Source organism: Rhipicephalus microplus, unplaced genomic scaffold, assembly GCF_043290135.1.
Source record: "Rhipicephalus microplus isolate Deutch F79 unplaced genomic scaffold, USDA_Rmic scaffold_18, whole genome shotgun sequence".
NCBI classification, from domain to species: Eukaryota; Metazoa; Arthropoda; class Arachnida; order Ixodida; family Ixodidae; genus Rhipicephalus; species Rhipicephalus microplus.
The window spans coordinates 6,463,828-6,478,680 of record NW_027464591.1 but is presented as its reverse complement, the minus strand read 5'-3'; the positions used below and the strand labels follow the sequence as shown (position 1 = coordinate 6,478,680).

The 14,853-nt window shown below is 42.9% G+C and overlaps 1 protein-coding gene across 1 annotated transcript in view; it reads left to right on the top strand.

Annotated features, from left to right (window-relative positions):
* The window catches only part of LOC142785102 (unconventional myosin-Id-like), an 89,111-nt gene extending 76,054 nt beyond the window's left edge, over window positions 1-13,057 (top strand). The window contains exons 16-22 of the mRNA XM_075883519.1: window positions 267-388; window positions 2,115-2,216; window positions 3,571-3,715; window positions 5,522-5,623; window positions 7,527-7,640; window positions 8,455-8,609; window positions 9,517-13,057. Coding sequence (XP_075739634.1) covers window positions 267-388; window positions 2,115-2,216; window positions 3,571-3,715; window positions 5,522-5,623; window positions 7,527-7,640; window positions 8,455-8,609; window positions 9,517-9,691 — 915 coding nt within the window. The 3' untranslated portion in view covers window positions 9,692-13,057. The remainder of the gene's footprint in view (window positions 1-266; window positions 389-2,114; window positions 2,217-3,570; window positions 3,716-5,521; window positions 5,624-7,526; window positions 7,641-8,454; window positions 8,610-9,516) is intronic.
* Window positions 13,058-14,853: the final 1,796 nt, after the last annotated feature.

The window sequence follows — 14,853 nt, the reverse complement described above, 5'->3', positions numbered from 1 at the left end:
CAAAATTTAGAGCATACTATTTCATTTATACTGTATGTTGCAAGATTGCATTAAAAAACCAATATTAGTCTTACATGCCATAGTCTTCTTTCGCTGTCACTCTTGCACCATGATGATACTGGATTGTTACTGTCATGACGGGGCACGGAAATATAGCATGGCCATTGCTAATGGTGTGCACACACTATGTGAAAACTGCCAACAGGTGCAAGAAACAAAAGTAACGAGACTGCAAACACTGATTCTATTTCATCTATTTTTTTCAGATGTGGCGTGGTGCTATTGCGCGAATGCGCTACCGCAGGACTCGAGCTGCCATTACAATCCTCGCCCACTATCGCAAGTACGCTGCGCGGAAGTACATCACCGACCTAAAGAAAGCCTTCAGGTAAATGAACTCTCAAATCATGGTTGCGGTGCGCACCTTTGACTATGCTTCATTTTTACAGCGAAAGCTGTATATGGATAGGAGAAACGAAAAACCATCCGGCAGCGGCGTCACGAGCGGTCTTCATTGGCTTTGTTACTAGTTTCGTCATTTGCAGCGTCGTACCCAAGCCCGCGCACTATTGGCTGCAATGTGTTGTGAGTGACATCATTGTCCATCTCGTCGCAACCGTGGCACCGAGCACGCGCGTCGCTTTCTCCCGAAACCTTTCACATGGATATGCTACGGACAACTTTAGAAGAGCACTGACAGTAGAAACGAGAGAGAGCTCGCACTCTCCAGTCCAATCATGCAATCCGGGACCCGCCGCGGTGGTCTAGTGGCTACGGTACTCGGCTGCTGACTCGCAGGTCGCGGGATCGAATTCCAGCTGCGGCGGCTGCATTTCCTGATGGAGGCGGAAATGTTGTAGGCCCTGTGCTCAGATTTGGGTGCACGTTAAAGAGGCCCAGGTGGTCGAAATTTCTGGAGCCCTCCACTACGGCGTCTCTCATATTCATATGGTGATTTTGGGACGTGAAACCCTACATATCAATCAATTGTGCAATCCGGGCACAAAAACGGGTCCAGGAGGCTGAGTGCCAGCAGCAGCTGCATGCCGATGATCCAGCAGCCTTCCAAGCCGTGCTAAATTGCAAATGAGAATGCAAGCGGCAGTGGGGGGGGGGGGATCGGCAAACCACGGTGTCGAGTTTGCGTGCGATGTCAAGCACTTGCGACAACGCAGCATTGCGGTGTCAATGTGATGATTGCGGGAGCACGTTTGCTGAGGCGAACGCCCACTTTTGGTGGAAATTTCTCCAGCGGCACATTGGTTTCAGCTGCGATGTCTATGACCGCCTGTTGTTCAAAAACAACCACTGTGAATAACGCACTGCAAAATGCATTTAACCGCTCATTACAATCCATCATCACCATTGATCATGCGAGGCACAACATGCGGCATGATCAATGCATAAACTCTGCGGTAAACCCAAGCCAAACCATGTGTCTAACCTCATTAAGAAGCATGAGCATGTAATTGACAATTGTAATAGGTTTCAGTGCCATGTTGGGTTGAGCCCATGGCTAAAAACCGGGGGTGTACGTTTCAGATTTTGCTGGTTAACCATTTCTACAGAGTTCTTGGACGCCGATTCTTCTTCAAGCATTAAATGTGCATTTTTATGCATTAAATGTGCAACCAGAAATTATCAATAAGGGTCAGTGGGGGAGAGTTTGAAAGTTCAAATATCTGTGCACATAAAATTTATCATTGTGGTCAAAATTAAAAGTTTTCTTGTGGCTCGAGAACGTCTGCAATTCACTCTTACTTCCCTTTTAAATTCATATCTACATAGTGGTTTTGATCTCTTCAGTTCGTCAAACGGTGCTTTGTATGCTATGTACATTTTTCGCACTGTAAGTAAAGCATAGACAGATTCCATTATCACGAATAATCCACTTTTTCCTCAAACCTTGGTCGAAACACTTGCCTTGTGCGCGAATGGTTAACAAAATAGGAATGCTGTGCTTTTGAAGGGGAATGTTCTTTGTGAGGCAAGTTTGAGTGAGGGAAAGAACACGCTTTTGCGAGATTCTGGTGGTATCTTTTTCTTTTTTTCCTTATGAGTCTTGTCTCGCCGGGGTTTCTCCTTAACCGCTTTCTATGTATATTTTACCTCAGGAACGTTCACCAGACCAAGGACTACGGCAAGAATGTGGCTTGGCCTCCGCCGCCATGCTGTGTTCGGGAAGCCGTCCCTGGACTCAAGTCTATCTTCTCACGGTGGGTGCACCGGCTACCCTGACAATGCTTACGTTTGAAATACACCCATTGGTCAGCACAACTTGCATTATCTAGGCGTGCGCAGTGGAAAACTTGCAGGGCCCTTTGCGCATTCGTCTGAGACGACTCCAAGGCCAAAGCTGTTGCGCTGCCTCCATGACCAGCCCATTTTCGACCAAGCGATTATGTCATTTGATGACTGCATCATGTAATGTTGTAATGATGTCATCGCGTGATTATGTTTTGCATCACTTGTGTTTACACCGTTGCCGATTGATACTTTATCCAGGCACTTCATTGGGTTTGTGCTGTTGTTGACAAATATATTGAAGTAGAAATCATTTCATCATCATCATCAGCCTGACTACGTCCACTGCAGGACAAAGGCCTCTCCCATGTTCCGCCAGTTAACCCGGTCCTGTGCTTGCTGCTGCCAATTTATACCCGCAAACTTCTTAATCTCATCTGCCCACCTAACCTTCTGTCTCCCCCTAACCCGCTTCCCTTCTCTGGGAATCCAGTCAGTTACCCTTAATGACCAGCGGTTATCCTGTCTACGCGCTACATGCCCTGCCCATGTCCATTTCTTCTTCTTGATTTCATTCATTCAGAAATCATTTAGGGAAGATCAATTTTTTGTCTAATTTGTTCAATATAAGACTTGCAAGTCAGTTTGACTTTGCTTCAGCTTTGTAGCAAGAAAAGTGTGATATTATAATGGCTCTTCTCATCTTTTATCTCAACAAGCGGAATCATCTTTACGAACCCTTGGCTCTTAGATACCCTTATGCTTCAAGTTTAGAGGAAATACCTTTCTAAATTATAAAACAACCTGTAGTGGTGGTGTAAAACTTGCGAGCAATACAAGCAAGTGTTCATGCATTCTAAAGAAGCATGCAGCATGTATATAGTAGTAGGTGATGTATATAAAGTATTATAGGTGGTGTGTGTATACAGTAGTAGAAGGTGTGTGATATTTTAAATTGTGAAACATAATAGCAATGTATTCATTCTGACACCTTCATTCATGATGACTTACTAGGCAGTCTTGGTACACAGAAATTTAGAATTGCCACATTGTTGTAATCACGGATTGTGTCGAGGCTTTGCTGTCACATATTTGCTTTGTGCATGCGTAGTATGCTTTGTGATGAGGAGCATGCGAAGCCTGTGTCTAAATCTTGGTAGTGTGACCTTCTGTGCACTAAATACTGTTCTTGTCATCTCTGCTGTGCTGTCCTCTACAGCTGTTGTCTTCCCGGGTGCTCCTATACGTTTATATTATCACAGGAGGGTTGAGCGTTACTGAACTAATATAGTGCAATCTGTCGATGTCTCATGCTCATCCCTGCAGCTGGCGTGGCAGCATGATCCTGCGCAAGGTTCCGCGGGAACAGTGGCCGCAACTGCATCTCAAGGTCACGGCTGCAGACGTTCTGGCCGGCAGACGCCGCGACTGGGGACAGTCACGCAAGTGGCATGGCAACTACCTCTCTCTGGTGAGAGACGAGTTCCTGTGCTTAATTTTTGTGGTGCAGCTGTAATCTCTAATTGTTCCTTTCTCATTGCTAAACCCTGTTTTTACACATGTGGTTACCGTTGGTGGTACGAGAATGAATTCAAGGAAGGATGAAAATGTTAGTGTCATCTTTTTTTATTTTGTCTGTGTTTCTCATCTCATAGTAACCGCGAACACATCACCTTGTGTGTTCATTATGCACTAGGTGTAGGTGGCAATGCTATCTTAATAGGTTGTCTCTGTTTTTATGGTCTCTATGCCATCTGTAGTGGTGTTCTGGCAGACTTGTGTTATTTTGACCACTGTAAATTCTGTCAACCTTCCAAGTTCAATGTGTTGAAAAGATTGGGAAGGCATTTGTTCAGCTCAATCAGGCTAGCTATTACCTTGCAAATTTCGTTTCAACAACTTTGGACTACCTGTGGAGGGGCAATGGCATGCTGGGTGTAACATGCAAATAAAAAGGTCAAGTTCACATTGAGGGATTTACAGTGGTCAAGCAAGTGTCAATGTAGCCAGTGTTTTGACTTGTCTTTGTCAGGGCGTGAAAACAAACTTCATTTGTTAAAACATAGTCAACACCAAAAACCTTTCTTTCAATAACTGTTGGCCATTCAATATTAAATTGTCATTCAGTGGTGTTGACTGGCAAGAAGAATGGACAAGGCAACAGGGACCTTTGTCAGAAAATTACTTATTCAGTAAACTCATGCTCTCTAATAAACACTCCATCATGACAGCTTGGTACCGTAATATATCCAGCCAATTAGGCATGTTTAAATATTCAAGAGCCTTGAATGTTTAAATCAATTTGAATTCACTTCAATACCAAGCAAAAATTTTCAAAATATGAAGCATTTGAAACAAACAAATAGATGAAATTTAGTACATGTGATCTACCTGAAAGGTCATTTCACTGCAGCGTGGCACTGATATGCCATTAAAACCACACATTTAGGGGAAATGCATACTGCCACTAAGCCGCGCTTAAAGTGTACATATTATCTGCACCTTGATTCATTTCTTTAATTCTTTTGAGTTCAGAAGGCTTGTTATAAGGGCTTATATTGGGTCAGTATGGCAAGCTTGGAAACTTAATGTAATTTACCACTCATAATTTACCCTTGTACTGTTCAAATAATACTATTCAAATTTGCTTCAACTTTACGTTGACCAAAAAATGTGACATTCGCACAAGTGTACTTTGAATTCTCAAAACATTCTGCAGTTGGGTCATGATAAGTTGAGTATTCTTCTTTTTCTTTTTGCATATAATATACTGCTCAAACTATTTGATTATAAATCGCCATTTGCTTTTAATTGACTTTCATCCTCAAATTTACTGTTCACCCATTTCTACTAATATATTACATGCCGTCTGCAGAAATGCAGTGCATGAAGGTTTGTGTAATTCAATTCATGTGCGCATTCAAGACTCTCAAGTAAAAAATTATTTAGCACTCCTTCTAGTTATTCTCATAGCAGTGGTGTTACTTTAGGGTAGAATACACCCAATGAATGAATGAATCATTAAATAAATAAATAAATCAACCAACTTAATTGCATATAATAAACGAATATGTGCTCTGGCATGTAGGTAAGCTTGGAAACATACAGGTGCACAAATGAAAAGGCGCAATTACAAAAGAGAGTAGAGTGACAAGTGCAAGCCAAGTTTGCCCGTTCAGTCCATTTTTCTTACCAAGTTGGATCACGTGCTGCATGTTATATTCCAATTTTAGCGCAGAATGGGCAAGATATATTCATGAATCTCTACCTCATGCAGACAGCTGAAAACGATGCGTGCCTGCCATACATCACGTCCGTCACTGGCCTGAAGAGCAAGGACACCTTCCGCAAGGTCGTCTTCTCCAGCTTTGTGAAGAAGGCAAGTGAGCAATCTTGAGCCAATACTGTTTTACGGGGGATCTACTGCAGTCGTTAACATTTGATAACAACCAAATGGATAGATGGGGAGGGCAAGTTTGGTTGCCATCGCTGTTTATTCTAAAGAACTAGATGCATTTAGTCTGAAATATTTTAAAGTGCAGAACAAGTTAAGAAGTGCAGATTCTGCACTAATTGAACCCGCACGACCACTAGCACGGAAGCCAAATACTATAGGAGGTATTCACAGAGGCCGGCCCGCCAGGTGGCAACAGCGAGTGGCTGCTTCCGGCCCGCATTGCTGCGGTCCTTCAGCTGATTCAGCGGTACCAACGAGCGGTATGGGGTATGACAGTCGGTTGTTTGGCAGCTCCTGTATCGTGCTTGGAAATGCGTTTTTTTTTTCTTTAAGCTTCGCTTTTTCAGGCACTATGGTCAACTGCGCTGTGTGTAGATGCAGTTCCCACCCCAAAAAGGGCTTTTCTTGACCTAGGAGTACGCTCGAAAAAACCACGCAGGTGACACTTGCTCATAAACATCAGAGTTGTGCCTCAGTAGCCAGAGAGAAGCTGTTTACCGGTGAGCAATAGCAACCCACTAGTACACGCAAGCGCTAGCAATTCTAAAATGAATGTGCTGTCAGATTACATGTACCTCGAAAGTTAGATGCTATTATAGGAGAGTACTCATTGTGCGACCAAACAATCAAAGCATTTTTTACGCAGCTGTTGATGGCAAAAGCGTCGTAAAAAGTCGTTCATGTAATGAGAATATTTAATGACTACAGTGCCCAATCGCTGTGGCACATAACACCAATAAGTGAAGAAATGCGATGAGACAGAACATTACTACTCCTAAACGTCGGCACATCAGCTCTGCTACATATGCCGTGACGCAGTCATGAAATTGCTCAAGTAAATTACTGCTCGAGTCCACGTCGCCGTTCTAATACACAACACATGACGGTTTGCAAAGAAATAAATAAGCTTGCCCTATCAACAATGACGACTCGATTGTCGGCGAGCGCTTTGAGGTGCGGTTTCTGCAACCAATCCCCGGTAGGATAATTGTAAGCTTACAAAGCCTTGTAAGACTTCAGCTGCTCCCAACTTATGAAACTTGTGACATGGACAAGGTAATCCTTGATGTTTGTGAAATCTACATGTGGCAAAAGATTCGCTTAGCAGTTCATCTCTGCTTCGTTCAAGTCAGGGGGCTAACACTGCCGCACAGGCGCACCTTTTCCTCGTTGCGCGACTTTTCAGGCTCTATCAGCCCATGCGCAGAAGCGCTTATCCGCATGCTCATAGAAGCAAGTCTTCTGAACACCTTACTGTGCCATTTTCTTGAGAAAAATGTCAAAACAACACGCAAAACCAGGCTTTTCTGTTGTAGTCCTATGATGGCATCTGCTCCCAATACCACGCATACGGCAACTGCCGCGCCGACCACTAGCGCTCCTTGCGAATGGCGTCATGTGAATACCTCCAATAAACATTACGTTGTAGACACAGGTGTTTATGCAGTCATTAAAATGCTTTTAAGAATTTTCTGTGCACAAGGTAGCACATTGAGAAGGGGCTTTCATTTCGCCACTGTTGTAATGGCTCTATCAGCTTGGTGCTGTGTGTGCATTTTGTGCAGCAGTGATTTGCATGCTTCACTATTTCATAGCACAGTTTATCACTAGCGTATTATCAGGATTCAGCATTGCGCTCAGGCATTCCAAGGTACTACTTACACAGTGAGGAACCCTCAGTTTTTCTGTCATATTGTGGTTGAACGTGTTGTATTACATGCTGCCTCAGAACTTCGAAAGAAACTGAGCAAGAGCATGAAAAGAAAAAACAGGGTATTCAATGTGTCAGCATAGTAAAAATCCTGCACTTCATGCCTCCATTCAGGTAAACAGGCACAACCAGTCATCTGATCGTGCACTTGTGGTCACCGACAGCTGCATCTTCAAGATGGACAACAAGAAGTTCAAGGCTCTCCGATCACCAGTTCCTATCAGTGATGTGAGGCTACCCTCTTTTCTCCATACTATATATATATATATATATATATATAATGAGATCTAACAGACAATAATGCCAAGGATTGTATAGGGGAAGTTATTAGAACCAACGTAAGGTAAATGAGAAGAAAGAAAAGTGGGTGACAAAAAAACTTACCGTGAGCAGGAATCGAACCTACAACCTCCAAATGACCCGTTCGATGCTCTACCACTGAGCTATCACAACGACTATTCTCCCAGCCACTTTATTGGGTTTATATGTGAATTTAAACGTGGGAATGTCAGTCAGCGCCACCTGTAGCCATGGGGGCGAGTGTGGTACACTCTTTTTATGAGCCTGTATGGCATCACATAGCACGTGAACTTTATTACGAGCTGGCAGCTGACCAATAGTCCCTCGTATACAATCTATTGGCAACAAGTCTGCCAGCGCGAGACCCTCGTTAACGAGGGTCTATATTTTGTACAGCTTTGTTTTGCACTGGCCAGATGCATATCTTAATTACCATTTCATGGGAATCACTTCGAACTTGCTGCACATTTCGTTTTGCGGTCACGTTTACTCGAAACAGTCGAAGAGATCACGCGTCATTGCATGTGAGCGGTGAAACTTCATGCAGAGAGTCTTTCAACACAAAAGGGTTTGTCTCAAAAGACATTAATTCGTCCGTGGGTCAGAGGTATTCTATATTCCATTAAAGCTAGGTAGTTGTCTTAGAGTTGCTATCGATCAAGTTGTTGAATTGTTCGTGCAAAAATGAAAATACTAAACGATTGGACGGAGTTGCGAACGATTTCCGTTCTCTTCCGTACAGCTCACAGGCATCAGCATCACTCCTGGCCCGGACCAGTTGGCCATTTTGCACCTGAGGGGCAACAACGACCTGGTTGTTTGCCTGGTCACGTCGAATGCAGCAGACAGCAATAGAGTTGGAGAACTTGTTGGTGCTGTCGTGCGTCAGTGGCAAAGGTGAGCTAGAGTTATTTCACGCTTAGTGCGAGCAGTTCTTCTGCGAGCATGTATCTAGTTATTACTGCAAATGCCTGGAAATGGCAAGTGTCGCTCATTCCCAACAGAACTCCCAAGTTCTCAAAGTACAACAATACAAAAACAACACTCGAATATATATCCTCGAAGTTTTTTCAAAACTTTCGTACAAGTCATGTGTGAGCTCTACAGAATTTTCTTGACACAGTCTGATAGTATTTGCCATGTACACCACTGAAAATTAGCATATCCAAAAGGACCCATTTTTCGTGTGTTGAATTGATGTATGAATGATGTATTCAAAATTATTTCAGCTGAATACAATAGGCAAGGTGCCCTTGTAAAGCCACAGGAACAGTTGCTTTTTCTTTGAGTCTCGACTTCCGTACTTTTCTATTTTGTGAAGAATTCGGAAACGAATGAAAACTTTTATATTTAAATAAATACTTAAACAGAAGTTTCATGGCTTGCAATTGAAGGCTGTTGTAGAGCCATATTTTTCTGTTTTGGGAGGAATTCTGAAATTAACAAATTAAGACTTGTATATTTAAATAAATACTGAAACTAAAGTTTCACGGTTTGCAGTTACAGGCTGTCGTGGAGATGATTGACACTATTTGATGTAAACTCTTATAAGTCAACATAAAATGAAGAAGCTTTAAAAACTGCTCTTGAGCTGTGTCAGACAATCAATGCTAGGAGAGACACAGACAAAAAAAGTGCAAATACAAGCGGTCATCTTCACTTGTATCCTTTTTTCAGTATCTCTATATTCGCACTGTACTACAATTAGGAAGGTTTATTTGCTATGCCCTAAAAGTCTGCGTTGAAACCCTTCTTTGCGACATATGAGGTTCCTCTAAGGCTGCACTGCATTTGTGTTTCTCAGGTCTCAGAAAAGGGACCTACGTGTCATGGTGGGCACACAGCTGCAATGCATGCTGGGCAACAAGGCCCGCACTGTGTCTGTGGAGAGCACGTCCAGCATCTCGCAGCCAATGTTCAAGAAGGCGCCCAACAATGCACTGGTCCTACTATGGCCCAAGGACAGGGCGTCTGCTTAGTAAGCGAGGCCCACGCAATAGAACTGCTTCCTGGAGACGAGACCTATTGCTTCTTCAGCCACGGACATGCCGGCCAGCCCAGTAGACAAAGTGTTCTGAACAATTTTACAAGCAGAATTCTTGCACGCCTTGACTATCATCACCAGCGTGTTACGGTACTCAAACTCCAGGCTAAACTGCAGAGGAGGCAGTTCAGTGGCCCTTTCTATGGCATTGCAGCATCTGCTGAGTGTTAAACAGTTCGGTTATAATCAGTGTTGCACCAGGCAATTAGAGGGTGAGAATTTCGAAAGCCCATTAAAAACGTGATCGGATAACTGCTTACATAAGTGGTGCTCAACCAAGCCACCAATAATGATCGAGGATGAAAGTTTATGCAAGTTGTCCACTTGGTTCACAAGAGTCATCACAGATTTGCTTATCATTTGTGTAGGTTTATTTGATTTACGAGATAACTCCTAGATTTAAGTAAAAGAACATATAAAAAAAGGTAATATCTGTGACGAGCACTTAATCTTTAAACACCCCAACAGCCTTAGTTAATCAGACTCTATGCTGGTGCTGAGAAGGCTAATACAGAATGACAAGAGAATGTAGAATGTTCTGGCTTTCAAGTATGTACGTTTTCAAATGGAAAGACCAGACTTTTATCGTTGGTTCATATATAAATTGTTGCTCTCTATTACTTTTGTCTTGTCGCAACTCCAATTGTAAGCAATGCTTAGCACACTGAAGACAATCAGTGAGGAAGTTTTTTTTTATACTACTATACAGCCCTTTTAATGCTACTATTGCCTTATTAATTATGCTGTCGTGTAACCTTAGGTTGCTTTTCTTTCACTTTTTTTTCCCCAAGATGAACAAGTGCAGTGCACATTTACCGACCAGCATGTCCTGTAGGTGCTCAATCAAGTTCGGGATGATCTCTTTGTTTTATTATTATTGTTTTTATTATTTTTGAGCTTTTGCTGGTTACGAAACCATCATCGTAATGAAAAGCTATGCCGAGTATTGTTGCCACTTCGCAATTTTCATTGCTGCTTTCTTTTCTTGTTCTTTAATTAGAACAGGCTCACTTAACGCATAGTTGTCAAATGAATGCATTGTGATTGTTCACTACTGCTGGGCATCGTGAACTTCGGCTATGTGAGTACGTGTCTACACCTGTGCACTCCGGCAACAATCTTTGTGATTGCCAGCTAAAGCCACGTTAACAATTTTGTGGTGTAATCGGCGAAAAATGTATCCTCTTTCGGATACTTGGACTAACTGTCCAGAATTTTACAGCTGTCATAGAGATGCAACCCCACATGTTCTAGAGCCCACAGAAAGCAAATTTTATACGGTAGAACAAATGAATTTTTAAGTGCAAGGACAGGCTCAATTAAGCAAGAGCATTCTCTAGCTACAGTTTTGTGGTTCTGTTTACAGGCCTTCATGTCTTCTTTCAAAATGCGCGAACCATCGTTCGTTCAGCAATTCATGCCATTTTTCTCTTAGGAGAAGCACTGAATGGGCTGTACACAGCAGAGTAGCAGGTAATGATTTCTGAATATCTGGGAACAGCCTGTCTATATGTTTGTGCCTTCATTTCTGCCATCTGCATTAGCACAATTCACCTTGCTAGTTTCATGCCGCTATACAGAAGCGAGTCATATAACCCGACTACGGACAGAGCAATGATGCAGCACCCTTTGTTGACAAAACACTGTGTGTTTAAATCCGATCTGTTGCATCTTCAAAAGCTGTCACGAAATGGTAAATGCCAATCTCCAGTGAAATTTGTAGCTTGATTCAAGTTTCTGGACTCTTAGAGTACCATGACAAGCGTGCGCTTGCTTCATACCTGAACCATGCTTATTTTGGACAATCAATGCTGAAAATAGGCCATGTTCTTGTTCAATGCAAAAATTTAAATACGGTGACATTGAGGGGCATAGACCTGTCATGAAGAAGCGCACAGTGTATTTCACGATTACGCACTTTGAGCCACCGTACCCCTGTGTTTGACTGTTTCATGCCCTTACTTTTGGTGCGACATGAATATCTCGTCATTCCGAAGATACTGTTGTCAGTGCACAACGCTTGTACATACTATCATTGTTTAGCATGCTACATGGTGCATTTTGTTTCTTTGTTGTTTGCTTATTTGTCTTTATACAAGACAGTACCAGTGAGTGCCTTTATAAAGCACACTGGTGCGATGTGCCTTAGTCAACAATGCGAGCTTGTGGCTTTTTACTGTAAGCTTGCCAGCAGCGTAACTAAAGTGGGCGGTTACACAGACGTGAAGAGCAATATTTATCACTCTTTGATGACAAATACTATGTTCTATAATGTTTTTGTTGTGGTTTGCACTGTGTGTCATATCTGCTGTTAAACAAAATATTTTGACGCATAGCTGTACAAAAGGTTTTGACCGCAGTGAAGACATCGACAAGTGATGGTTGTAGGTGTAGTTTGAAAAATGTTGAGGAACACTTCAAGCATTGTTTGTTGTTGAATGAATATGCATGGAAAGAAGCTTGTTTGTAGGCACAGAACAAACTGAGCTAAACATGAAACGAATGAAAGCTTTGGTAGTCAGTCCCCCTCTTTTTTTTAATGAGATGACAAATGTAAATACGGTTGCTTTGTAGTGACGTTTAAACTTTCCCAGTCAGTATAAGTTTATGTGCGACAATATACAAACAAAAAAAATCGTTAACAAGTTAAATGTTCATTAAAACTTGAACATTATCGTAGTATCCATACCTTCCAAAGAAATATTTTTATTATAAAATTTGGTATTAGTTATAAGCACATTATAGAATTTTGGTATTTTACTTTATTGTGTATCTCATTGGATAGGTCCATGTTCATTATAAGTCAAGCTACTACAAGTGCTGTATAACACTTTCTAACCCTGATTGTCTGTTGAGTAGAGCAGTCTGTTCCTGTATGTCTGAGCGGCAATTTTTGCCGTCTTTGCACATAATTAAAAGCACTGTAAATCTTAGTTGTGTGTACTTGCTTGAAAGAGTTGGATTATTGTGTTTTATGAAGGTATTTTCAAATGTCCAGTGTAATGCTTTCAACATGGATTCTATGCCGTGCACATTCGGTGGTATGTATGTGTGATACTGATGCAAGGACAAGTTGAGAATGGCTGCAAGAAAGCTGCAGTACGCTGATGCATGGTTGATGTGTGAAGAGTCTGTTTGCTACGAATGCACCTTCCCTTTTCTAATAGTGTTTTTTTCTAGCTCTGTGGTGCCCTCGCGCTGCTCGCTAATGTTTTGCGAGAATTTGTTGGTTTTTTGCATTGTTTATTAGCTGCCAATATTTATCGATCATGTTGTAAATAAAAAAGAACTTGCACGATCACCAGGTGGATTGAACTGCCGATATATTTGCATTGACAGAGGACATTTCATTTCCTCGTGGCTCAGGTTCATGTTATTTGGAAAAATAAAAGAGGAAGTATGGCCAGCAAAGGTAATGCAACGGGAAAAGGCGGACAGCCACGATTTGTGTTTTGACAACCAGCACAAGACTGAAGATGTAGATAAGGAACACAAGGACAACCACTGAGCTGTACATGTATGTATTGCAGTGAAACCAGTGCATGAAGTTAACGGCACACCTTAATGAACGAAAGAAATTTTCGAGGGCTTGCTTCTGTGTTTGACACAATCTTTATGAAAACCAGCAGATCGTAAACCCAACTTGAACTAAGGTATAGGGAACGTCAAGTGTGTTGTAATATTACAGATGTGAAGAAAGCGAAGTGGATTAAAAGACAACTTGATTGATTGATTGATATGTGGGGTTTAACGTCCCAAAACCACCTTATGGTTACGAGAGACGCCGTAGTGGAGGGCTCCGGAAATTTCGACCACCTGGGGTTCTTTAAAGTGCACCCAAATCTGAGCACACGGGCCTACAACATTTTCGCCTCCATCGGAAATACAGCCGCCGCAGCCAGGATTTGATCCTGCAACCTGCGGGTCAGCAGTCGAGTACCTTAGCCACTAGACCACCGCGGCGGGCATTAAAAGACAACTTGACGCTGGCATTGCAGGGCCAGCAGCGAGTTGTTCCTTCATCCAAAAAAAGTTGTCTTTTCGTTGCTCTTTAGTTTATTCACATATATATTATTACAACACACTTGAAACAGAACAACTGACATTTCCTATACTTTTTGTGGCTTCATTGTATCTATAAAATATCATCATCAAAGGCCAGAAGAAGAGACAAAAGAAGAATCCTGCCTGGAGTCCACGCGCGCTACTTCAATTATTCTAATAAACCGTATTCATTCGAAGCAGTCTCTGGTCTCGATCGGCTGCCACGAACCAGGATACTACCTCCTTGCCGGCAAGAAAGGTCAACCTGCCACGAAGCAGCAGAGAAAAAAAGGTGGAGGAGCAGACATTTGTTAAGAAGATGGGAAGCCAACACGGTCCCGAAGGCGCCACTGCTCCGAACTCCGCCGCCAAAGTCACCAGCCGTTTGGTAGCGTGTGTTACTCAGCTCGCGACTGCTTCTGCGCAGAGCTAATAGACGAGCGGACGAGATGACGAGGAGTTAAGGCAAGGTTTATGTACAGCATAGAAATAGAGGTGTTACATATTCGGCACTGGGGCCGACAGTTTAGGGACTTGAAGAGCCGAGATGTCTTTTCTCACGCATACGTCGGCTTCTCTCTGACGCATAGATCAACTGCTGGCGACGCACCGCTTGGCTTTTTTTTTATATTCACCAGGAGGACCTTTTGCATCACCAACGTCTAACCAGAAGCGCCGCTGGCCGTGATGTCAGAATCTTCCAATGGGGACCTGCCACTGGGCTGCATCATGATCATCAAATCCGGAGCCGCTGTGCTTAGTTGCACCCAAGGACGAGTGATGTTGCCACGCATTACGTAAGACTCGCCAGTCTGGAAGGCACCGATTGCTTCATCGGGCTCGTGGGCTGAGGGAGGCGTTGCATAAGACAGACCGGCGCCGCCGCGTGATGATGTCATTAAGTTGATCGTGTCAAGCGGGCTCTATCGCTGGCCTAGACACAGATTGCCTTTGCAAAGGCATTGACGTTCGGTGTGGACTCCCAGGCGAAACAAGATCGACCTGGATCGAGCGACGAGACCACGGTGGACGGTACGAGCATCGGAACGAACG